Raw genomic sequence first — 26,092 nt, 5'->3', positions numbered from 1 at the left:
GCAGGGAACCCAACAGGGCCCAGGGGATCCCACAGGACCCCACAGGATCCCCAGGGAGCAGCAGGGAACCCAACAGGGCCCAGGGGATCCCATGGGATCCCAGAGGATCCACAGGGAGCAGGAGGGAACCCAAAAGGGCCCATGGGATCCCACAGGATCCCACAGGATCCACAGGGAATCCCCCAGGACCCTCATGGAGCAGGAATGAATCCCCAGGACCCACGCGGGGACACCAGGGAACCCCAGAGGCCTCTCCCAGCTGGGGATGGGCAGGGACAACAGAACAATTTCTGCTTTCTGTGGGATTTTGTGGCATTTCCCCCCACTGAGGCTGCTCTGGCTCTGGGTCTGCAGCCCCAAAGGGCAAAATTCCTGATTTAAAGTCAATCCTTGGGAGCTGCAGAGCAGGAAAGGTCAGGGGGAAGCCCAGTGAGAATTCCAGGAGGAATTCCTCAGCCCTGCTACATCACTGTCCAGTCCCTGAGTTATTCTCCATCATTTATCAATTATCCTAAAGGTGACCAAGAATCTGAGATCCATGTTTTAATCCTGATCAAAAATGCCAGATAAAAATCAACACCACCACTCCCGATTTAAAATTCTAAATTCTGGTATTCCAGCTGAAAATAAAAACCATTAACTGACAAAGAGAACATCTCTAAAAGACATTTTCCATGGAGTGGTTGTCTCAGTCTTGTTAAACAAAATTCAGTTGCTGGTTTATCCACATGGCAAAAGCAGAAGGCCACAAATTTCCTCCTTAAAAACTTAAGCATGGGAAATTCAGGAAAAGTTTAGGAAGAATCAGGACAGGCATGGATTTTGGACCCTCAGACAAAACCACCTTGTATGAAAAAATAATTCAAAAATGACCTGAATCGTCCCTTCCATGAGGGGAAAAAAGAAGCACCAAGATATTCCTTAAAATCCTCCCCACTGCCAGGCAGACCCCTGGGCTGCCACATCACAGGGTGGAAACTTTTCCAATTTATCACCAATTTATCAACGCTCCAGAGCTGCTGGATCCCAGGAAAAAGGGATCAAACACCAGGAGGGATCAAACACCAGGAGGGATCAAACACCACAAGAGCCCCTGCTAAGATGCTGATAGGAGAAAAGCAAAGCACCACTTAAAGCAATTTAAAGAAAATTTGGCTTTTTTTAACCAACCTAAATCCAGTCCAACCTATGGTTTATAACCATTTCCAAGGAAAATCTGAATTTTGGGATGGCACAGACTTGACAAGAAGCAAAACCAACACTAAAATCCAAAGGATATTTGAGAGTTAAAGAGGATCGAGGTATTTTGTGCCTTTCACTCCTGTGGTTTCATTCCACAGAATGGGAATGTGAGGACAATTCCCAAAATGAGGACAATCCCTAAAATCTTTGTATTGCACCAAGCACTGTTTCCATCCCAAAAAACGTTGGGGAACATGACAAGAAGTCAAGTGCAAGTCCAGGTCAGAGCCTCCCAGCCCAGCCCAGCCCAGCCTGGGGTTGCTCCTCCTGTGACGTGTGCTGGTTCCTACAGCTGCAAGCACAGAAATTCCCAAAGAAAACCCGAAATTCCCACTGGAAATGTCATTCCTTCAACACTTGAGAGCCTCAGGGTGATTGACAACAACTGCAGGAAGGACAGGATTGTGCAAACACCATCTCCAGAAGCACTGGAGTCACCAGTGGCTGTGAGGGAACACCGAGGGCACAGCACAGATCCCTGGCTGGGACGCTCCATCTCCAGATACCTACCAGGTCCTCCAGGGCAGAGGCACTAGAGCAGGAGTGTTTGTGCCTAACTGGAACAGGAATGAGGTGAGAGCAGGGAGCAGAGCCCAGGCACTGGGGTGGAAGCCATGCAAACACAGAGCGGGGGCAGGCAGGGCTCTCCTAACCCGTCCCCGCGGGCACTGGGAGCACTGGGAGCACTGGGGGCACTGGTGGGACACACACACACACAGGGCTGGGACAGGGGAGCACGGGGCTGGGCAGAGCTGGGAGCATGGAGGGGAACCTGTGCTGCCTGTGGGACACGAACCAAAGCCCACCGAGGGTTTGTGCTTCAGGAAATGTCCTCTGGCACCACGGGAGGAAGAGGAGCACGTGGAGGCACCTGCCTGGCCACTGCATCCCCCTCAGCAGTGCCAGGCTGCTCCTCGAGGATGCTCTGCCTTCACTCTGGGCAGATTGAGGGGTTCTGCTGCCTGCAGCTGCCCCATCTCCACAACCAACCCCAATTTCCCCTCCAAACTGGTTTTTCTTCTCTCCACGTTTCATGTCTGTGACCACCACCAGCTTTTGGGGCGTTCCTGGAGGCACCGAATCCACCTCAGTTTTAATTTAGCAAAATGAAGGAATTCTGTGGGTATTTAAGAGCCCAGAACTACAGAGAGCAGAATTAATAAATCCTCTGCCTTCACTCAAGAGTTGTGGTGTCCCTGTCAAACAGAGCAAAACCTGAGGAAGTTTTTACAGGATAAAACCAGCAGGAAAAATCATAGCCCAGTGTGTGCTCTGGTCCTTGGCACTGACCAGTGGGGACAAAACCAAACCAGAGTGATTGAGAAATCAAAGGAGGAAAAAAAATCCACATAAAGCCCAAATCTGGACGTGCTGTCCAGTGAGAGCTGAGAGTTTGCAGCATGCTCTGCTCTGGGGACAGGGCTGGTTTGTGGAGGCACACAGAACTCACAGAAGCAGCAGAAGAGAGAGGTTAAGAAGCACTTGAGGCAGGGTTAAGGAAATGCAGACAATTCCTGCCACTCGGATCCAGGGCTGAGCTTACCATGACCTGGCTAATGAAGGAGACTGGAGCTTCTGCCTGGGAACCATGAAGGGGCAGCACTTATTTAGAAAGGATCCTCCTTACAGCCTTCAACGTTCAGTGATGAAACAGAAAATGGATTTTCAGACTCTTGTGATGCTCTGGAAGAATTCCCTGCACTTCTTTTCTCCAGGTGGGATTCTCCAGAGCAGCCAGCTGGGGCTCTGTCAGCAGCATCAGGCACTGAAAATGCACTTTCTTACACGGGGGCACCCTCAAATTTTGCCTGGGTTTAATTTCTTGCTGCTGGCAGGTAAAAATCTCCCCTTCAGAGGATCACACACTCCCCCAAGTTGTGATTTCCATCCAGGACATGTGGATGTGTGAGGAGATACAGGCAGAGCAAGGAAAAGCAGCTGGCACGCAAGGGAGTGTGCTGGGAACCCAATCCCTGGCAGCCACAAGCTGCTCATTTTAAGAGCATTTTCTCCAGTGTTTTCTCTCACTGGGTGTGCTCTCACATAAAAAAAGGTCCTGACCTAAATCAGTTTGGGATATTTAGTGTAAATATTTAAATATTTAGTGCCCAGGAGTCTTCCTGCTGCAGGAGGCACTGAAGTTGCCCCTTTGCTGCCCTGGCATCCTGGCCATTGAAAGGGTTCTGCCTGGGGGTTGTGCCCCCCAAGCAAACACCACCCCAGTGCTCCACCAGCAGCCTGATCCTGTGGCTCTCTGCTCGCTGCAAGAGGCACCTCAGCAGCTCCTGAAGCCCTGTGGGAGTGGGGATGGAGGGCGGCCGAGATGGGGCGTCGGTGATGCATGAGGCACACACGGAGCACAGTGAGACAACTATGGGGCAGTGATGGAGGAATCCAGCTCAGACACACACGAGAAGCAAGGCCTGTGGAAGCACAGAGTCCCTTACTTGAGGGGAGCTGCCAGGAGAGAAGCCTTGATTGGAGACAGGAGAGGTGGGAGACTGGTTGGCTGGGGAGCCAGCATTACTGCGGTACTGCTGGAGTGAGGCCTACAGAACAACACACAGTTAAACACCTGCATGGGGGAGCCCTCAAACACCAACACCTGCTGGGGGAAACCACCCTCCTCAGGGGCTGTGAGGGAAACAGGACTGCGTGAAGGAGGTCCCCACACTGGGGACAGCTCTGGGACAGCGCTGGGAGCGTTTCCTGCCTGCTCTCACTTCTGCTGGGTTCAAAATATATTCAAAGAATCAGGTCAGCCAAGGATTTAGGGCAAAGAAGTCTTGGAAGCTGGGGATAATTCAAAAAGAATGTCATCCATGCTTCAGCTGCAGTGGCAGCCCCGCGTGTGTGCTCACTGGGATCTGCCCTGCTCCAGCTGTGTTATCAGCACAGCGCGGGTGACAACACCTGGGTGATAAAGCTGAGCTCCAAACACAGCCCCAAACTCCCCTGCACCCCAGGACATGGAGCAGGCACCCTCAGGGAATTCACACTGTGCTCTGCAGGCTTTAGCTGGGATTTTTACCCTCTTCTCAGCTGTCCTGAGAAGTTATTTTCCAGGATTTATTCCCGTCATAAAGAACCCTGGTTTGGAACAAATAAATAATATTAATAGGATTTAAATAATGCTGCACTAATTAACATCAAGAGTAGCCCAGCTCTTCTTATTTTACTTCCATTAGAAATTAAGGGATAACTGAGGAGAACCTGCAATCCAGTGAATTTAACCAGATTTGCAGTGTGGGAGAACTCTGCACTGCCATTTTTTGACCTCAAATTCTGTAAATCCCAAGAAAATGTCTCTTTTTGCTCTGCATTGCCACTTACAACCTGTCAGAAGGTTGTACAAACTACAAATACATTTCAATTCTGCTTTACAAAACCTGTGCAGAAGTTGCCAGCGAGGCTGTGACAGCTCCAAAGGCTTTTTGATAAAGTGGCTTTAAATCTGTTTATTTAGGAATTACTTGAGTTGCTTTAGAAGATAAACACAGCAGCCTAAAAGTTCAGGTCATAAAGAGGTTTAGGATGAGGAAAGCAACACAGAAAGCAAAGGATGAGATCAGAATTGTCTGCACTGGTGCTACATGAGGATTAGAATCAAAACAGGGACAGGTTTTGAGTGGGGTGGGATCCTTTCCACTGCTGGGTTGTCCTTCCCTCCTGCCCTCCCCACCCTGGAAGGGAAGCAGCTGCTCTCAAGGAGCACCAACTGTTAAAACTTTCATCCACAACCGAGTGGGGCTCAGCAGAATGGATTTGTTCCCCTCCCAGAGCCATTCCTGTCACTACAGCACTGCCAGGACACCCCGGCTGGGACACCCAGGACCCCGGGGCAGGAGGGGCTGGGGGAGCTGGGACTTCCCTCCCTTCCTGGCCTCTGATTCCTGATTTGGGATTTTCAGCTGCTGACACAGAACATTTCCTAACAGGCCACGTTAGAACAAGCAGGAAAAGGGATCTGTCCATAAATCCTTGCTCCAATTCTTCAGAGCACTGGAGGCAGCCACAAATCCCATTTTGGAATAAAGTTCCTCAAAATAAAAGGGTTCTAAGTAGTGAAACTGCAGAGAATGCCTGGTTCTAGACAACTTTTGGAAAGTAAATTTTCCAGCTGGTATTTTATTGGGAAATGGTTGTTGTGGTTGGACTCTTTCTCTCTCTCTTGGCTCTGGGAGTTCCCCCAGTCTGAACCAGGATGTGTTGGGGGACACTGCACACCCTGAAAATCCCTCAGTAAAGGCTGATAGATTTAAGCTGGGTCTAATCAAACCTGGGACAAAAATTTTCTTCTGGAAAACACTTAAAGGTTGATTTACCCAAAACCATTTGAAGTTTACTTGAGCCTCCCTCAAACCCTCCCGGCCCCGGGCTTGTCCAGGCCGGTGTCCCAGCCCCTGCCAGACTCACCGAGTTGATGTCGATGCCCATGGAGGGCTGGCTCTGGCTGCCCGGGGGAGACTGGGGCATGCTGGAAGGTACCGTGACAGACAGAGGGGGCAGCTGGGGGCCCCTCTGCAGCCCCGAGCTCTGCAGCAGAGGGGGGGTCTGGGGCAGGGAGCTGGCCACTGCTGGCTGCTGCTGCTGCTGGGAGCTGGTCTGGGTGAAGAAGGGGTACGGGGGGAGCTGCTGCTCCAGGGACAGTGCATCCATAGCCACGGCCTGCGAGAGAAGGAGCAGCATCAGCCTCTTCACACCAAGAAAATGGAGTCAGGCTTGCTTTGTGCTGGAAAAATGGCACCTAAAGGCTCAGAGAGTCACGAAGCTGCTCTGAGATGTTCCTGGCCCTGGAAGGGTGGATTGGATGAGATTTAAGGCTCCCTCCAAGCCAAACCATCCCAAATAAACCAATACTTTAAAAGCCCAGTTGAATCTCAAGGTCAGAAATCACCAACCTGGGCGGTCACAGAGCCACAATAAAATCGACTTTAAAAGTTCACTGAGTTTCTCTCACAAATTAGAGAAATGGCTTTCAAATTTCACAGCTCACTTTGGGACAACACAAAAAAATGTGGCCTAAGAGATGGTTTTTATCATAGCTCTGGAAAAGAGGAAGTAAAATCTGTCCCCTCTACAAACCTCTCCTGTTTTAGGTTCTCAATTAAGGAACACCTTAAAACAACTTTAAAGGAGGAAATTACAGAACAAGAGATGAAGTTCATGGAATCATGGTTTGGGCTGGAAAGGACCTTAAAGCTCACCTTGTCCCATGGGCAGGGACATTTTTACTCCAGTCCAACCTGGCCTTGGGCACTCCCAGGGATGATGGAGCAGCCATTTCCCCCCCACCCTCCCAGCCAGGAATTCCATCCCAATATCCCCGTGGCTCTTTGATTAAGCAGATTAAACCAATACAGATGTGATTGGGAAGCCTGGATTGCCCCTGAGCTCCTACCTGAGTGATGGGTGACAGTGGGGACAGCGTGGGGGACATTTGCTGGGACTGAGGTCGCCGTGAGTCCGTGCCCAGGGACAGGGGGCTGACGCTGGGCTGGCGGTGCTGGGACGGGGCCGGCGTCGTCGTCATTCCTGCTGGGAACAACAAACCCCCTCAGCATGGCAGGGACAGGACAGGGACACAGCGGGGACATGGCAGGGACACGGCAGGGACAGGACAGGGACAGGACAGGGACATGGCAGGGACACGGCAGGGACAGGACAGGGACAGGACAGGGACAGGACAGGGACATGGCAGGGACAGGACAGGGACAGGACAAGGACACAGTGGGGACATGGCAGGGACACGGCAGGGACAGGACAGGGACACAGCAGGGACAGGACAGGGACATGGCAGGGACAGGACAGGGACATGGCAGGGACAGGACAGGGACACAGCAGGGACAGGACAGGGACAGGACAGGGACAGGACAGGGACACGGCGGGGACAGGACAGGGACACAGCAGGGACAGGACAGGGACATGGCAGGGACAGGACAGGGACACAGCGGGGACACAGCGGGGACACGGCAGGGACAGGACAGGGACAGGACAGGGACACGGCGGGGACAGGACAGGGACAGGACAGGGACACAGCGGGGACACAGCGGGGACACGGCAGGGACAGGACAGGGACAGGACAGGGACACGGCGGGGACAGGACAGGGACAGGACAGGGACACAGCGGGGACAGGACAGGGACAGGACAGGGACAGGACAGGGACAGGACAGGGACACAGCAGGGACACAGCGGGGACACGGCAGGGACAGGACAGGGACAGGACAGGGACATGGGAGGAACAAGGCAGGGACAGGACAGGGACAGGACAGGGACAGGACAGGGACATGGCAGGGACACGGCAGGGACAGGACAGGGACAGGACAGGGACAGGACAGGGACACGGCAGGGACATGGGAGGAACAAGGCAGGGACACAGCAGGGACAGGACAGGGACACAGCAGGGACAGGACAGGGACAGGACAGGGACATGGGAGGAACAAGGCAGGGACAGGACAGGGACAGGACAGGGACATGGGAGGAACAAGGCAGGGCCCTGCTGAGCTCCGGAGCCGAAGGAATTCCCTCAACGCAGAGAAATGAGCGGCCCGAGTGAGGCCTCGGCCGATGGCGCAGGAGCTCGTTGGGTGATTTGTCATCAGTTTGGTCAGGGTGAAGAGCACCGGGATGAGAGGAAGAGCCCTGTGGGCTGTCCTGGCTCAAGGCCAGGCACGGCTGGTGGGGTTGGTGGCCAGGGTGAGGAACTGGAAGAGGCAGAGCAGCCTCAGCAGCTGCAGACTCCGCAGGCAGCGCTGCTCGCACCCCTGCACTCGGCAGCCCAGGGAAAGCAGGCTCTGCTCTGTTTGTGTGGGCTCAGGCTCTGGGGCTGAGAGAACAAATCCTGGAACAGCCTTATCAGAGGGCACTTGAGGTACTGTAAAAGCAAACACCTCTTTAATGGAAAAAGCAGAAGGAAAACTGGTTATGCAGGAAGAGCCCATTTTTAATGGCACAGCAGGGCAGGAAATGTCCACCACACTCCCAGGAGCCACCACCCGGCACGGGGTGAGCATAAACAACCCAAACATCATCATTTGGTTCAGATCGAGCCAAAAATCTGGGGAGTTTAGAAACCTCCCCTCTTTTCTGCTTCGCCCCAGAAGAAACGAGGGAAGGACCTGAGGCCAAGGCAGCGTGAGCGGCTCCTGGAGCTGCCAGGGAGCAGCGACTGAGAGGAGCCCCCGGGCACCTGGCACAGGCTCAGCGCTGCCAGGGAGCCAGGAAGGCCAGGCTGCCAAGGAGGCAGCAGCAGCAGAAGGGGCGCAGGCAGGCAGGTGCCCAGGCAGGTGCCAGCCCAGGCCTGGCTCCCCCTGAGCCCTGTGCTGGCACCTGGCAGGTGCTGCGTGCCCACGTCCCCTCGGGGTGCTGGGGCACTGCCCCGGGCTCTGGGACATCCCCGAGCAGGAGCCCTCAGGGGGCTTTCAGCAGCAAGGGAAGGTCGGGAAAATCGGTTTGGAAAGCACCCAAGGCTGAGGGGGCAGTGGATGGAGGGTGGGATCATCTCCAGAGAGAAGCTGGAACAAAGTCCGTGAGGAAATGTTGAATTTCTTCTGTCTCTGACAGATCAGGGAACGTTTCCAAAGCAGTTTCACCCTCACTAGTTTGGGTTTGTATCATTTACTCTGCTAATTATGGGGGAAAAAAAAGTGGAGATCCACTGTGGCTGAAATCCTGATTTCTAAAGCCATCCCTGAAACTTTGGAGGCCAAAAAACTCTTCCAAGGATGCTGAAAAGTGAAAAGGGAAAAGGGGGACTCTGTCCCCAAATGGTCAAATCCTTTAAAAGGTTAAATTCTCTTCTTGCTTCCCAAACTCACCTGACTGCAGTCATTTCCTTTTCCCAATCCAGGAGAAGTGGGAAAGGGAATCCTGCCCAGCACAGGAAATATATTTGTATTTTTGGATACAACTCCTCATTTCTATTCTAGGAATCAAGAGACTTGCAACTGTCATTGATCATTTAAAAAAAAAAACCAAAACAACAAACAACCCTCTCTGTTGACGAAAACATTTAAAAAATTAAAAATTAAATAAAAATTTTAAAAAATTTTAAAAAAATTAAAAACATATAAAATTTAAAAAATTTAAAACATATAAAATTTAAAAACATAAAAACTTCAAAAAAATTAAAAAAAATTAAAATTAAAAAATAACATTTAAAAAATTAATTTTTAATAATTAAAAAATTACAAATTAAAATAAATTTAGTTTTAAAAAACCCTAAAAATTTAAAAAAAAAAAAATATTTTTTAAAAAATTCAAAATAAGAAAGGCCCCAAATCAAACCCCCAAAAAGCATCGAGAACAGGGTGATGAAGGTACTGGGAGTGAGCCAAATCCCCGTTTTTTGGCCCGCACAGCACAGAGGAGCAGTGAGGGCTGGCGCTGCTCACCCTGGCTGGCAGTGCTGATGCCCAGGTGGGTCAGGTTGGCAGCCAGGTTGCCCGTGCTGCTGGAGCTGCTCAGGGCAGGGAAGGAGGATTCCTCGGGGTCCAGGGGCGTGGGCAGGGGCGAGGGGAAGTGGATGTTGGTCAGGTCTGGCAGCGAGCCGCCCGTGTTGTGTGCGCCGGGGATCAGGGCTGTAGTGTTCTCCTGCTCTGCTGAGGGGAAGATGCTGCAGGCAAGAGAAAAACCACAAATTAATCGATAGCTCAGTCTATGGGATAGAGCTTTTTAAAATTTGGTGCACAAGAAAAATTAATTAAGGGTTTTTTTGAGATTTTTTAAATGTATTTAACAAGAAAATTTATTAAATTTTTTTTGTGATTTTAAATGTATTTTAATATATAAAATATTTATATAATATATAATATATATTATATATTATGTCATAATATATAATATACAATATACAATATACAATATACAATATACAATATATAATATAATATATGATATAACATATAATATACTATATAATATATAATATATATAATATTTATAAATATATAAAATATTTATATAATCTTTAAAATATCAAAATTAATTGATAGCTCAGTCTATGGGATAGAGCTTTTTAAAATTTGGTGCACAAGAAAAATTAATTAAGGGTTTTTTTGAGATTTTTAAAATGTATTTAACAAGAAAATTTATTAATTTTTTTTTGTGATTTTAAATGTATTTTAATATATAAAATATTTATATAATATATAATATATATAATATATTATGTCATAATATATAATATATAATATATAATATATAATATATAATATATAATATATAATATATAATATACAATATACAATATACAATATAATATATATGATATAACATATAATATACTATATAATATATAGTATATTTATAAATATATAAAATATTTATATAATCTTTTAAATATCAAAATTAATTGATAGCCCAGTCTGGATAGAGCTTTTTAAAATTCAGTGCACAAGAAAAATTAATTAAGATTTTTTTTTTGAGATTTTTAAAATGAATTTAGCAAGAAAATTTCATTAATAAGATTTTTTGAGCTTTCTAAAACGTATTTAACAATGAAGATGATTTTTTTAGCTTTTAAAAATATCTTGAACAAGAAATTCCATAAATAAAATATTTTTATTATTTCTGACCCTCCGAGGGTCTTGTTTTGTACCTAGAACCTTCCCAGCAAATTCCAAAGCAATAGGATATCCAATCCACAGTTCTTCTTAAAGATCTCAGTGCTTTTAAAATAAAAAATTGCTGAGAACTTACTTGATTCCTGGAACTTCACAGGATTTAGGTCTCGATGACCCAGTCTGAAATAGAAGGGAGAGAAATTTAGAGGCAAAGATGCTGCTGGAGGCCATTGCCTCAGAAATATTTCAATTTTTAAGTTCAATTTAATAATTTCTGTGTAAGATCTGGGAGCTTGGGAGCTCTTAGAAGATATTTATCTTTTTTTTTTTTATTGGTCCAAGAAATCTTAAATTTTGAGAGTTTCTCCTCATGTAACCAAGCCTGTGCATTCACATCCACATAAAATGCTCTTTCTGCTCTAATGCTTATGATTTGTTTTTAAACACAGCATTTAATCTCCAATCTCAAGTAGTTTATTAATACTGGCAGTGACTAAAGCATTCATTTATCTAAATATGCTCAGAAAATAAAATTTCTACTCTTTGAAAGGTGCAATTCCCACCTTTTTAGTGTCCCAGCCTTGCTTAGAGAGGGTTTTGTCTGCATCAGAGGTGGGTTCTTCCATTCCAGGGACAGTCAGCAACAAAACTAGAAAAAAGAGATGAAAAGGAATCATCAATAATCAATAATATTCAGCTTCTCCGTTTAACCTGTGGGAAAATCTTACAAAGTTTCAATTCTCGAGGAGGATGAAACAATAAAAAATTGCTGAGAACTTATTTGATTGCTGGAACTTCCCAGGACGTTTTAGTAGGTGCAGGTGTTTGTAGGTGTTTTCTGGTGTGTGCTAAGGGTTAAATTTCGGAGTTTTCTTTGGGATCAGGGATTTGAAGGCTGCTAAAGCCCTTTAGGGTCAGCAATTCCCGATTTTCCTGAGCTGGAGCAGGAGCAGGGCCCAGCAGAGGGCACCAGAGCTGAGGGTGCCGGAGCTGCTCCAGCCGGGAACTGCTCTGGGACCCTTTGGGATCTGCATCTCCTTGGGGATCCCCCAGCCTGGAACTCTCTGGAATCTGCCTCTCCCTGGGGATCCCCCAGCCTGGAACTGCTCTGGGACCCTTTGGAATCTGCCTCTCCCTGGGGATCCCCCAGCCTGGAACTGCTCTGGGACCCTTTGGAATCTGCATCTCCCTGGGGATCCCCCGGCCTGGAACTGCTCTGGGACCCTTTGGAATCTGCCTCTCCCTGGGGATCCCCCGGCCTGGAACTGCTCTGGGACCCTTTGGAATCTGCCTCTCCCTGGGGATCCCCCGGCCTGGAACTGCTCTGGGACCCTTTGGAATCTGCCTCTCCCTGGGGATCCCCCGGCCTGGAACTGCTCTGGGACCCTTTGGGATCTGCCTCCTCCTCCTCCCCCAGCCTGGAACTGCCCTGGGATCCTCAGGAATCTGCATCTCCTTGGGGATCCCCCAGCCTGGAACTGCCCTGGGATCCTCTGGAATCTGCCTCTCCCCAGCCTGGAATTGCTCTGGGACCCTTTGGAATCTGCCTCTCCCCAGCCTGGAATTGCTCTGGGACCCTTTGGACTCTGCCTCCTCCTGGGGATGCTCCCTGGGCATCCCCAGCCAGAATAAACTCGGGGTGCAGCCTCTGCTCCTTCCCTGCAGGTCCCCACTGAAATTCTGGGAATCTGAAATTCTGGGAATTCCACTCTGCTCCAGGAGCTCCTCCAGAGCCCCCCCAGCCCAGAGGATCCTCCCCAGGGCAGGAAGGACCAAATTTGGGGCTCAGGAAAAACTTCTCCCTTTGTTTTGTGTCACTTTTTCCTGAATTTCAGCAGTCAGAAAGGTGAATGTGATCCAGTCGTGGTGTCACAGGAAGCGTCAGCACTCCTGAATTTTACAAGCACATGGAGCCCAAGCTGTGGGGATTCCATATTGGTACAAATACTTTTATCTCTTTTTTTTCTGCTCACCTCTTTTTTGCTGCATGTCCTGTGACCCTCCTGAAAAGGATTCCTGCTGAGCTGGAGTCATGGTGCTCTGGTGCAAGGCAGAATCAGAATTTGTCCTGAGAGAAAGCAAAACCCACAATATTTTTATTGTCAGCTTCACTAAATAAAAAGAATTTTTCTCTCAGATAAAAGCAACAACTCGGTAAAACCTCAATATTGTGCATTAAAACCCAAAACTCTCTATATGGCAGAAACCAGGCTGAATTTCCTGGTGAAACGATCAATTTGCAGAACAAATTAGTTCAAGTTTGAAGAGCAATTGTTTCAATAATGGGATTGAGAGGAACACAGGATAAATTGGTTGCCCTTGTTAGAACCGAGTTTTATCTGCTTTGTTCAGATTAAATATGATCAAATAATGCCGTTTTTAAGCTCTTTAGCCATACTTTGGTTATTGTGGTGGTTAAAACAAACATTCCTGGTTGGGAGCAGGAACAGGAATGGTTCAGGATGTTGTGGAGAAGGGAATTTTCATGGCCAACGCATCTCAGGATGAACTGTGAGTGTGGCCACCCCCAAAGTGTGACTCTGTGTTCCTTCCCACTGGAACATTCCCAGCCCAGTTTCTGCACCCTGAGAAATATCCAAGTCTTGGGCTGTGCCTGGGAACATCTGGATTTTTAAAGATTTGTAATCTTTAATTTAAAATCTTTTTTAAAGATTTTTAAAGATTAAACTTTAAGGATTTACCTTTAAAAAGGTACCACTAAATTCAACCATCACTTGCAGACACCTCAATTTTAAAGCTCATCTAAAATGAGCACTATTGAACTCCAAACTGAGTTTCTGAGTGTCTAAAGGCACCATCCCAAGGGCTGCAGGGTCAGAGCACACCCAAAGCCCCAGGCTGGGGGCACCCACCTCCTCCAGCTGGTGTCCGAGGGCGGTGACAGGTACACGGTGCCATAGGGACAGCTGTCCACGTGGGCCAGGGTTAAGGCAGCAACACTTGCACTGCAGCAGGAGATCTCAGCCAAGAATAACCCAGTTATCCTGAGAGAAGCACCAAACCCACGGATTCTCTGTGGGGAGCTAGAGGGAGGGGTGCTGTGGGACCCAGGGCATGGAGCAGAAGGGCTGGGTGCTGTGGGACCCAGAGGGGATGGAGCAGAAGGGCTGGGTGCTGTGGCACACACAGAGAGCAGAAGGGCTGGGTGCTGTGGCACCCCCGGGGCATGGGGAAGCAGAAGGGCTGGGTGCTGTGGCACACACAAGGAGCAGAAGGGCTGGGTGCTGTGGGACCCCCAGGGCATGGAGCAGAAGGGCTGGGTGCTGTGGGACCCCCAGGGCATGGAGCAGAAGGGATGGGTGCTGTGGCACACACAGAGAGCAGAAGGGCTGGGTGCTGTGGCACCCCCAGGGCATGGAGCAGCAGAAGGGCTGGGTGCTGTGGCACACACAAGGAGCAGAAGGGATGGGTGCTGTGGGACCCCCAGGGCATGGAGCAGAAGGGCTGGGTGCTGTGGCACACACAAGGAGCAGAAGGGCTGGGTGCTGTGGCACACACAAGCAGCAGAAGGGCTGGGTGCTGTGGCACCCCCGGGGCATGGGGAAGCAGAAGGGCTGGGTGCTGTGGCACACACAAGGAGCAGAAGGGCTGGGTGCTGTGGCACCCCCAGGGCATGGGGAAGCAGAAGGGCTGGGTGCTGTGGCACACACAAGGAGCAGAAGGGCTGGGTGCTGTGGCACCCCCAGGGCATGGAGCAGAAGGGCTGGGTGCTGTGGCACCCCCAGGGCATGGAGCAGCAGAGGGCGTGGCTGGCACAGCCCTGCTGCCAAGGATATCTGGCGGCCGTGCTTGTCCACGGAGAGCGGGCGGCGGTGCGGCGAGCCCAGGCGGTTCCGGTCCCGGTACACTCTGTCCACCAGCCCGTGGTGCCGCGTGGTCCTGCTGGTGTCCAGGGCCGACGACTGGAACGGGGTCTGGGAGAGACACAGGCATTACCCCAGGGAAACAGCCCCACCTGCCCAGAGCCTCCTCCTCGTCCTGAGCCAGGCTGGCTCGCTCTGAGCACTCCGAACACCATGTGCACGTTGTGTCGCTGTTTTTCCTCCGACAGCTCTCTGGGGAAGCTGCCTCCTCCAGAAGGGCCATGCTGGAGCGCCCTGGCCTGGCCCAGCGCCGCCCCCACAGCCTGGCAGCCCCGGAGGGGCACCCCACGTGCCCGTGGTGCAGCATGCAGGGTGCACAGGAGGAACATGCCAGAGCCTGAGCGGGCCAGGAGACGCAGGAGAGCCGCACGCTGAGCTCAGCATTCCCCGGACGCTGCCTGCTCCCAGCGCTGCCTCTCACCCCTCCTTGCAGCAGATTTATTTTAAGGGGACACTGAGAACGAAAAGAAAAAGAAAAGCAGTTTCCTTCCTCCTCTGTCGGATGGCTTTGAAGTGATTTTCAGCTCCTCCAGTGACCCGAGGTGGGATGATCCCACCTGGACTCTTATCTCACTGACATCCTGAGCAGATGATTTCAGAGCAGGAGGATGGCAGGGCAAGGACAGGGAAGATGAATTCCCAGGCTAAACTGGAAAACTTTCACATTTTCCACAGCCCTTCCCAGCGCGTACCGGGGGGACAGAGGAAGCACCGAGGGGTCAAGCTCTGCTCGTACTCCAGCAGCAATTTATGGCTCTCCAGGGAGAAAAACCCTCCCCAGCCCTGCACTCCCTGCCAATGTGAACAGCTTTGCTGAGTCCCTCAACACCATCTGTTTGGAAATCCAAAATTTCCTCCTCCATTCAGGTGCTGCACGTGGCAAATGCACTGTCCTGTCTGCCAAGCCATGAAACCATCTGGCTCCCACATTCATCCCTTTTGCTTTTGCTTTTTTGCTTTTCTTTTTTTTCCAAGTGTCAGCTTTGGCTGTTGAAAAGATTATTTCTATAAAGCTCTGCATTTATTTTGAAAGGCTTTGTTTGTATGAACTTTTTAAAGAGTCTTTCTACTATTTTAAACCCTTTTCTCTTCAGCAAATATTGGGCTCCTCACCCTCTCTGCACACACAGGCTGTGTTAACAGAGCTGCAGAGGGGCTGTGGTGTTTATTTTCTCATTTCAGGGCCAACATTTCATATGCAGCAGAATATTTAAGGCAACAGGGGACTAGAAAGGAGCACAGTGACTTTTTACAGGACTCTCAGCACTTCAGGTCGTGGGGTTTGTGCTTCACTTCCTCACTTGGCTGAGAAATCTCAAAGAGAATCTCAATTTTAAGGGGTTTAAATTCAAACACGGTGCTTTAATCTCTGCTGCGAGCACTGAGCAACAATCCCCACGCACAAGTGGGAATATTCATCATTCCAAAGTGACAAAAGGTCTCAAACTCCTCCTTTTTGCTGTTGTTACAGCCCAAAAGGCAGCAAAATCTGCAAATACATGCTTGGAAGGTCAACAGGAAAAGCAATTTCCTATGTCAGTGGTGTCAGCACAGTGCTGCTAAAAAAGGAGCAGCCAGCCCTGAGCACAGGGCTCACCTGGAACTTAAAGGGAGCCCAAGGCATAAAATTATAAAGACAAAAAGTTCCATGTAAGAACAGCTATTTCTTAGGGGTTTACCTTTGGTTGGCACAATTCCCTTATCAAAAACACAGTAAAAATCTCCTCTGAGTGCAGCAGTGGCACAAATAAACACAGAATGTGTCCCAAATCAGGGCTCCAGCTCACAGAAAGAGGCATTTTGGGGCAATGCTGCTCCCTGGCTTTCCAGGAACCAAGATCCCAAAAGAATCCTGAATTTAGGGAAACAGAAAACACCTGAGGAAATGGGAATCACCTCCAACAGCTCTGGCCTCCTTCAGCAACCTTCCTATAAAATTTATTTAGGGCCAAACACCAGGACAGCGTTTCTGGATTAAAACTCCCCATCTCTGCATGCCATGAGATATTTAACTCTAGGGAGAAAAACTGATTAAAAACAATTAATAGATCTGAGCATTGATTGTATTTGGGAAAATGAAGAACTAAGAGGGTTTCACTCCCCTGAAAAACGTTCAAGGGTTTGAGAGCAGACCCCAAACCCCCCCAAGCATGGGAACAGCAGCTCAATACAGACAGGAAGGAAAAAGCTCAGTGCTCTCCAAGTGTCCTTTTAGGATTTGTCAGGAAATAACCCCAGGTGAGGTGGGTGAGGGGGAAGGAGGAGTGGTACCTACTGCTGGTTGATGTTGTGGTGCCTCCTGGTGCCAAGCAGGATTTGGGAATTCATTCTGCCCTTCCCATGGATTTAAACATGCAGGCCGAGTGCACATGCTCAGAGATTGCTGAAACCACAGGCCAAGACTGAATGATCCCCTGGCTGCACCAAAGGAACCCCCAAAAACCAGAAATAACCACACGACAGCCAGTGCAGGGAGCCTGCTCAGGAATTATTTGCACGTTCCAGACTGGGATGCACGGCAAAACCTGGGTTTGTGTGGCAGCCCTGCAGTGCTGGGCAGCTGGGGCTGAACCAAATAACTCCTGTGCAGGGCAGAGCTGTGCAGAAATACGTATCCACCTGGGCTAACGGGACCAGTCCTAAATACGTATTTGCACAAACCTAAAAACTTGTTTACCAAAGAGACAGGAACTGCTCCAAAGGCTCCAGCCAGAGCTCCGTTGTGCTGCAAATCAAAGAAGCAGAAGATGCTCAGACACCAACGCTCTCAGCAGGCACAGCCACCCAGGCTCTGCCTCCGCTCCATCCCAGAGACGTTTGCAGCTTCACACTGGAAAAGCCTGGAGAGCTTTTCCCCCCTGCTACAAACACCCGGGGCTGGTTTGTTGTTTGTCACCGTTTGTTATCTGAACAACACCAATTTGGGGTTTTTTTAGTGTGTGTGTGAGTGAGTGTGTGAGAAAATCTAGAAAAGCCCAGGGTGTAAGGAGAGTTTGTTTCTGTCTCCTCCTCCAGCCATTCATAAATTTTTGAATATTCCCTTTTTTGAATATTCCCTTTTCAGCAGTCAGGATTAAAACAGTCCAGGTAAAAACCACCAGTGATGGCCATCAAGCACAGAAATACTGAAATGTTGTCGTTTAAAAGGATTTCTTAACCTCCTTAACAAAAAGCTGAAGAGAAAAGCTTGAACAGAGCAGATATTGTGGAGTAACACTGGGGACTTCAATCCACTACAAACCTCTGCTCTGTATTCCCCAAAGAATTAAAGATTAAAATTGACTTTTGCCTCTGCTCTTGCACGAGATTCAAGCTCTTAACCCGCCCAAATTCAGCTGTCTGCACCTATTCCAAGAAGCAGTTAGAGGAGGTCAGCAAGAGTTTCTCCATCTTTATTAAGCAGCCTTCATCAGAAAACCACAAACTGCAAAATTTCCTTCCCACCACATCCTCGTGAGCTCAGCTGTAACTCTGACTGCTCAAAAAAGGAAAACCAATGCAGAAATGCTCATTCTTTTGAGCTCTCTAAATCAACTAAATGTGGAAATCAGGAGTCCACAAAGGAGCCACCCAGTAATCCTGTCCTTGGACAGCATCCTCTGTCCAAACATGCTTCAAACAGCAAAATATTCACCTGAACCTCTGATTTTCTGTTTAAGGTGCATCATTCCTGGAGTCACAAAACCCAGCCAGGACATTCTTACATTTCCTTTCCAAAAAGAAGTGATAATTCTGATAGCACTTTGTGTCCCACTGCTCTCCTCCTCTCCCAGAATTCCTCCCACAGAACACGCACAGCAACTCCTCCACCCCCCACCCCAACATCATCTTTATTTCCTCCCATTTTGCTTTGAACTTACAGCATCTTCCCAGATTGCATCAGGAATTGCATCTCTCAGAGAACTCAAATCCACCACAACAAACATAAAGAACACCCAGAGACCCCAGTCCCAGCAGAAGTTTTCAAAGCAGGGTGTGACTGTGCTGGGGCACACAGCAGCATCCAAGGCCAGAGTTCCTCACCAAACCCGAGGAAAAAGGCTCTGGGCTCACCTGGAAGGGGAGATCCATGGCACTGCTCCCAATCTGGTTCACATTTGGCAATGAGCCCCCGTAGTACTGACCACGACTCTGCCCCAGTTGCAAATATTGGGTTTTCTGCAGCTGTAGCTGAAAGAAAGGAAGGAGGAAAACACAATTTCAACAGTTTCAACCAGCACAACTTGACACTGTGATCACTGACAATGGGAATCACTAAAAGGCATCAATCCAACTCTTACAAAGGAGGGTCGACCTTCTCCACAAGTTTCTTGCAGCAGGAAAAGCCCTGGAGAAAGGGCAGGGAGAGATTCCCAAGGAAAAGGCAGAGCCAGGTTCTCAGACAAAGGACAGAGAGGTTTTCACAGAAACCCCTTCAGCCAAGGAATAACCACAGCAGCACCAAGAACTCCCTGTGGGACAGGCACACGTGGATGCTCTGCAGGCCCCACTGCACTGCAGGTACCACCCTGCAGGAAATGCTCAGGGCTTGGCCCAGGGCTGCAGACACTGCTGGGGCTTTAACTGGGATGCTCAGGGTGCTCGGGGTGCTCGGGGTGCTCAGGGTGCTCAGGGGTGTTCAGGGGTGTTCAGGGTGCTCAGGGGCGCTCAGGGGTGCTCAGGAGAGCTCAGGGGCACTCAGGGATGCTGAGGAATGCTCAGGGATGTTCTGGGGTGCTCAGGGATGTTCAGGAATGCTCAGGGATGTTCAGGGGTGTTCAGGAGAGCTCAGGGATGCTCGGAGATGCTCAGGGATGTTCAGGAATGCTCAAGGATGCTCAGGGGTGTTCAGGAATGCTCAGGGATGTTCAGGGGTGTTCAGGAGAGCTCAGGGATGCTCGGAGATGCTCAGGGATGTTCAGGAATGCTCAGGGATGCTCAGGGATGCTCGGAGATGCTCAGGGATGTTCAGGAATGCTCAAGGATGCTCAGGGATGCTCAGGGATGCCCCAGGTGCCCAGACCACAGTGCCAGCAGGCAGACAGGATGCAGAGGAAAGGCTCAGCCTGGTTGCTCCATGCCAACACTTTGGGCAGTACCCATGGGGGATCACGGCACTCCAGGGGCCTCAGGGATCACCCCATCCATCCCAGCCCTGCCATGGCAGGGACACCTCCCACCCTCCCAGGCTGCTCCAGCCCGGCCCTGGGCACTGCCAGGATCCAGGGCCAGCCCCAGCTGCTCTGGGAATCCCAGCCCAGAGCCGCCCACCCTCCCAGGGAGGAATTTCATATTAAAATAGTCCCCAGGTACAAGCTCACCCTGAGGATGCGTCTTCCTGACATTCAAGCAATTCCTAGAAAACTCAAAAGACCTTTCACTCCCAGAATTTCCCCCAGAAACCAGCAATTCCCAATTGCACAGCTAAAATCTCTGTGCCTGAGCTGAGGCACCAAACGAATCCCTGACTTAGGAGCTGACTCTGGAGATGAAAGCCCAGGATCACTGAGGTGGGAAACAGCTCCAGGGTCATGGGCAGCCTTTGCCAGGGTGCTCCCAAACCTCAGCAGCACCCACAAAGAGCTTGAGGGTTTTTTTCCTTATAAAAAAAGGCAGATAATCCCCTCAGGATGAAGATTTATAAAATATTCCCAGCTTTCCCTATCAAATGGCTCGGAAAGGTCCCATGCAAGGAGCAGGAAAGGCCCCTTTGCTTTCCTTGTGCAATATTTTGCCCCACAATTCCTGAAGCAAGACATGAAATTAGAGAAACCCTGTGTTAGTGTCACTTAATGAGTCACAGCCCCTCCAACTCAGAGCACAAAAAGCACAATATCAGAACTAGCTGTGCTTTTTCCCTGGCCCCTGCATATGTTTTTGTTGTTAAAGGAAAAAAAGGAAAGCCTTGTTTGGGATTTGGGCCAAGCATTGAAGGAACTGTTTCAACAGGTGTTGGTTTCCTTTCAAGAACCTCCAAAAGGCACCCAGGGAGGAGGGGGTGGCTTTGTGTTTTGTTAGGATTTTGGGTTTTTTCTCAGGATATTCCCACCTCAAAGCAGCAGAGCACAGGGAGGTCAGGAGCATTTGTCTTTCTGCTGCACTTGCATGGAAATGAGGCGACCCCAGAGCTGGGGAGCCTTGGCTGCAGCATCGATTTAAACAAGGATGAACAGGGCTGGAGATGTATGCCAGAAAGGAGAGCAGGGACTGCTGCTCTCATCCATCAGCTCGGGGGAGAGCTGCTCTGCTCAGCTCCGCTCTGCTCAGCTCCGCTCTGCTCTGTTCTCCTCTGTTCTGCTCTGCTCCGCTCTGCTCTGCTCCGCTCTGCTCCGCTCCGCTCTGCTCTGCTCTGCTCCGCTCTGCTCTACTCCACTCAGCTCTGCTCCACTCTGCTCCTGCTCCGCTCTGCTCCGCTCTGCTCCGCTCTGCTCTGCTCCGCTCTGCTCCGCTCTGCTCTGCTCTGCTCCGCTCTGCTCCGCTCTGCTCCGCTCTGCTCTGCTCTGCTCCGCTCTGCTCCGCTCTGCTCTGTTCTGCTCCGCTCTGCTCTACTCCACTCAGCTCTGCTCCACTCTGCTCCTGCTCCGCTCTGCTCTGCTCCGCTCTGTTCTGCTCCGCTCTGCTCTGTTCTGCTCCGCTCTGCTCCGCTCTGTTCTGCTCCGCTCTGCTCTGTTCCGCTCCGCTCTGCTCCGCTCCGCTCTGCTCCGCTCTGCTCTGCTCCGCTCTGCTCCGCTCTGCTCCGCTCTGCTCTGCTCCGCTCTGCTCCGCTCTGCTCTGCTCCGCTCTGCTCTGTTCTGCTCCGCTCTGCTCTGTTCTGCTCCGCTCTGCTCCGCTCCGCTCCGCTCTGCTCTGCTCTGCTCCGCTCTGCTCCTGCTCTGCTCCGCTCTGCTCCTGCTCTGCTCCGCTCTGCTCTGCTCCGCTCTGCTCTGTTCCTGCTCCGCTCTGCTCTGCTCCGCTCTGCTCCTGCTCTGCTCCGCTCTGCTCCACTCTGCTCTGCTCTCCTCTGCTCCACTCTGTTCTGCTTCGCTCTGCTCCACTCCGCTCTGTTCTGCTCTGCTCCACTCAGCTCCGCTCTGCTCCGCTCTGTTCTGCTCTGCTCCGCTCCTGCCTTGCAGGAGAGCACAGTGAGAGTGGCCCCAGCCTCCTCAGTTATTGAGCCCATCAACAGCTGCCACTGGCAATCTGCGAAGATCAAGAGGAAGCAGAGCAGGGTTTGTGTCCTGAGCTCCCAGCTCCGGCTCTTCAGCTGGAACAAACGTTGCTTTGGATCTGAGGAGTTTGCTGTCGCTGCAGCAGGAAATCAGGAGTGGAATCAGCTCTGGATTTTCCCCTTCTCTCCAGAAAAAAAGCTGCAAATTTCTCTGAGATGCCTCAGTGGGAAGCAGCAGCAAAACCCAGAATAAAAGTTTGGGACGGGACCTTCAATATTATTTAATTCCACCCCAGTCCTTCCAGTATCCCAGGCTGCTCCAGCCTGGCCTTGGACACTCCAGGGATGGGAAATCCACATTTTCTCTGGGCAGGCTGTGCCAGGGCCTCCCCACCCTTTAGGAAAACAGAAGCTGTGGCTAAAATGAAATTATTTCATTTTCCTCTCCATCCACCCTGCGAGGTGGAGCAGGTACCTGGCACAGCTGGGGATGAGGCTCTGAGAGAGGTTTGGTTTTTAAAGAAAATAACAAAAAGGAAAAGCCTTTTCTTAACAGAAAAATTCCAATGACTCTGGAAATGTGAAGAGTGTCAGGGCAGCCCCAGGGTTGTCTCCTGGGGTTGGATTCAATGAGTGCATTTGGGTTCTGGGTGAATTCAGACGGGAGGATGACAAGGAATTACTGAGTGCTCCCCAGATTTATTCATTCCAGGAACCACGAGAGCTCGGTGACTCCACACTGCAGCTTCTGCACTCCTCTGTGCTCCCTGACTGCTAAAACACTGCTGAACATCCCAGCTCCCTCCCAAGGAAGCTCTTGGTAAGGAAACAGCTTTTGCCTGTTAAACCACTTCATTTCTACTGGCTTTTCTTGTTCTGAAGAAATGTTCCCCAAACACCAGATCCAAATGGAATCTGTAATTTTCCTTCCACCAGCCTTTCTCTTACTCCACTTAAATTTAAATCTTCATTTTTTTTTTCTTTAAAATCCAATGTAATAATGAAAAATCACCATTTCTGTGAACATTTATATGAAATACATCAGTTTTTCCATTTGGGTTACCATTTGCTGGACACCCAGCTGTGTCTGTAGGGAGAGATTCAAGTTCTACAATTAAAAAAATAGTAAATAAAGAGAGAAACAAAACCCTTAATACAAATCCAGTTTTCCAACAGATTTTCTAATATGCAGATGGGAATTAAACGAAGCATTTATTAAGAATTCAATACTTGAAGTTATTGAAATTCTCCCCTGAAAAACTCTGAGTAAATTACAAGTTTGAGGGCAGAGCTTCCTGGGCACTTTGGCAGTTCTGGCACTGTGAATCAGCCCAAATCCACAGCAGAGGGTTTTTAAATGCCTGTTTGAGCAGCTGCAGTGAGGGGTGCCAGAACGATAGCAGGGTGGGGTTTGATCAAGGCCCAGATACCTGGTGACTGCAGGAAGCACAGATTGGGTGATAGCAGCTTCTGCACTGCCTTGCATTTCCAACAGAGCTCTCTCATAATTTCATGTTTTACCCTTCCAAAAAACCCTTCCTCTTTAGCACCTCCAGCCTCACGAGCAGCAAAATCAGCCAGATTAAAATGAGGGAAGTGTTATTAGAGCTTAATTGGGCCCTCAGCTCTGCAGGCAGGGTTCAGGGGGAGCTCTGGAGCTGCACTATTGGGAAATCCCTGGTGCCAAGCTGAGTTTGCTGGGACAGCGCTGGAACTCCCCAGGAATCTTCACCTGGACACCCAGCCCTGCTGCAGGGGCTTGGGTGGGAGAGGAAGAGAGGAGGAGAGGAGGAGAGGAGGAGAGGAGGAGGCAGAGGAAGAGAGGAGGCAGAGGAAGAGGAGGAAGCAGAGGAGGCAGAGGAAGAAGAGGAAGAGGAGGAAGAGGAGGAAGCAGAGGAAGAGGAGGAAGCAGAGGAAGCAGAGGAAGAGGAGGAAGAGGAGGAAGAGGAGGAGGCAGAGGAAGCAGAGGAGGCAGAGGAAGAGGAGGAGGCAGAGGAAGCAGAGGAAGCAGAGGAGGCAGAGGAAGAGGAGGAAGCAGAGGAAGCAGAGGAAGAGGAGGAAGAGGAGGAGGCAGAGGAAGCAGAGGAGGCAGAGGAAGAGGAGGAAGAGGAGGAAGCAGAGGAGGCAGAGGAAGCAGAGGAAGCAGAGGAAGCAGAGGAGGCAGAGGAAGCAGAGGAAGAGGAGGAAGAGGAGGAAGCAGAGGAAGCAGAGGAAGAGGAGGAAGAGGAGGAGGCAGAGGAAGCAGAGGAGGCAGAGGAAGCAGAGGAAGCAGAGGAGGCAGAGGAAGCAGAGGAAGAGGAGGAAGAGGAGGAAGCAGAGGAGGCAGAGGAGGCAGAGGAAGCAGAGGAGGCAGAGGAAGCAGAGGAAGCAGAGGAAGAGGAGGAAGAGGAGGAGGCAGAGGAAGCAGAGGAGGCAGAGGAAGCAGAGGAAGAGGAGGAAGAGGAGGAGGCAGAGGAAGCAGAGGAGGCAGAGGAAGCAGAGGAAGAGGAGGAAGAGGAGGAGGCAGAGGAAGCAGAGGAAGCAGAGGAAGCAGAGGAAGAGGAGGAAGAGGAGGAAGAGGAGGAAGCAGAGGAGGCAGAGGAAGCAGAGGAAGAGGAGGAAGAGGAGGAGGCAGAGGAAGCAGAGGCTCCAGGGCTGCTCTGGCTCCTCCCTGCAGCTGCAGCTCCCCAAGCCCAGCAGAGCTGCAGCTCCTCTGCCATCCCCGCGGGCCTGGAGCCTGCAAAGGGAGACTCCTGCCCATTCCCAGCCCCGTGCTGAGAACAAACGTGATAACAAATAAAAGCTTCAAAAGAAAGGGACTTGAACATCAATTTAATGATTGGGGGTCAGGGTTAGTGGCAGCGCTGCCACCAGCTACAAATCACCCCTTTAATTAACACTTTAATTATTTAAGAAGTTCTTTAAGGTGCCAAAAACTCTCCCAACACCCAGACTTTGGCTTCTCAAGGGAACATTTTTCAGTTAACAGTACAAAATCCACACTAAAATTTGAATTTTAACAACTCAACACTTGCTACTCAAATAATTACTAAAATTAATACATTCAAATAACTGCTCGTTTATGACCCCAACCTCCCTGAAAACTGCCTGGGATTTCTTTAATGAAGCGAGGAAGGAATCACAAATGGAAAAGTGAAAATCCTGGTAGCAACAGAATGAACAGAAAAGGGAATTTCTGTCCATTCTGTTCATTCCAGCAGCTGCTGGTGCCTCTCCACATCCCCAAGCTGAAAATTCAACTCAACAATGAGCAGACCCAAAGTTCTGAGCACAGAAGAAGTTTCAGGGGCAGAGGATTTGGCTGTAGGTCCCAAACTGTTCCCATCTCCTGGCAAACAGGAATAATCCAGCAGGGAATTCTGGACAGGCTCCTCTGGGGCTCCTCAGTCCTTCCCTGCACGTTTCATTCTCCCATCAGCAACTCAAAGTCTGAGTGGAGCTCCAAGGCTGGAGCAATCCAGGGAGAAGTGGGGAGAAATGAAGATATTCCCAATATTCCAGAGGCTCCCAGGCAGCAGCAGCAGCTCTGGACCCAGCTGGGGAGTGAGGATAAATGAATTAAAATATCCTGCTGCTCCCAGAGCACAGGAATGAAGGCTGGGAAGACTTTTGGACTTTTTCATCCCTATAATGCCTTTAGAGCTTGGGTGAATACTGATTGTCTTTATAATTTTATCACGTTTTGGATAATTTATTGCAAATAATTACAAATACTTCCATTATTTACACGTTACTGATATAAATTCACCCATGCTGTTATCAAATATTCAATAGGTGGCTGAAGAGATGGATTTGCAAGTTTAGCTTTTTATTTTAATTTCCCGTGTAATTAAAAATTAACATTATGAAATCTAACAACAGCAATATTTTCACCCCAGCAGGCACCTGCAGTATGTAAATAATGGAGTTTATCTCCAATGCCCTGATAAACGAGGGAAATAAATCTTATGGTGCAAAGCCACATGTTTGAAATTGTCTATAGGAGCACCTCAGAGAAAGCAAAAGGTGTGATAGCAGCAAAGCACAGCTCAGATTCTGTGATAAAACACCCTGATCCTCTAGGAAAGGGCTGGAGACTCAGGAGATAAAAAATATCTGCAGTTCCAGCGAGGTGAGCAGGCTGCTGTCAGCTGAGAGATGGAAAAGGGGCTCAGAAACCCCAACCCGTGCCCGTGGGAACACAAAGGAGCCCCTGCAGCTGCTGGAAAACCTCTCAAAGTTCAGGCAGAGCTGCAAACGCTGTGCCCTGACCGAGGACAGGGAGGGCATGGGGCGA

At 49.9% G+C, this 26,092-nt stretch overlaps 1 protein-coding gene across 5 annotated transcripts in view; it reads right to left on the bottom strand.

Annotated features, from left to right (window-relative positions):
- CRTC1 (CREB regulated transcription coactivator 1) overlaps positions 1 to 26,092 on the bottom strand; it is a 44,481-nt gene that overhangs the window by 4,400 nt on the left and 13,989 nt on the right. For 2 of the 5 annotated variants that reach the window (XM_066566584.1, XM_066566586.1), the window contains exons 2-11: positions 18,744 to 18,860; positions 14,604 to 14,741; positions 13,680 to 13,741; positions 12,780 to 12,874; positions 11,370 to 11,455; positions 10,943 to 10,986; positions 9,637 to 9,857; positions 6,644 to 6,780; positions 5,659 to 5,910; positions 3,690 to 3,791 (exon numbers count right to left, since the gene is read on the bottom strand). In XM_066566584.1, coding sequence (XP_066422681.1) covers positions 3,690 to 3,791; positions 5,659 to 5,910; positions 6,644 to 6,780; positions 9,637 to 9,857; positions 10,943 to 10,986; positions 11,370 to 11,455; positions 12,780 to 12,874; positions 13,680 to 13,741; positions 14,604 to 14,741; positions 18,744 to 18,860 — 1,254 coding nt within the window. The remainder of the gene's footprint in view (positions 1 to 3,689; positions 3,792 to 5,658; positions 5,911 to 6,643; positions 6,781 to 9,636; positions 9,858 to 10,942; positions 10,987 to 11,369; positions 11,456 to 12,779; positions 12,875 to 13,679; positions 13,742 to 14,603; positions 14,742 to 18,743; positions 18,861 to 26,092) is intronic. The other 3 variants (XM_066566585.1, XM_066566587.1, XM_066566588.1) reach the window with 2 other exon arrangements.

Source organism: Molothrus aeneus, chromosome 27 (assembly GCF_037042795.1).
Source record: "Molothrus aeneus isolate 106 chromosome 27, BPBGC_Maene_1.0, whole genome shotgun sequence".
Classification (NCBI taxonomy): Eukaryota; Metazoa; Chordata; class Aves; order Passeriformes; family Icteridae; genus Molothrus; species Molothrus aeneus.
The sequence above is the reverse complement of the archived record's forward strand: the minus strand, read 5'-3'. Positions and strand labels throughout refer to the sequence as shown.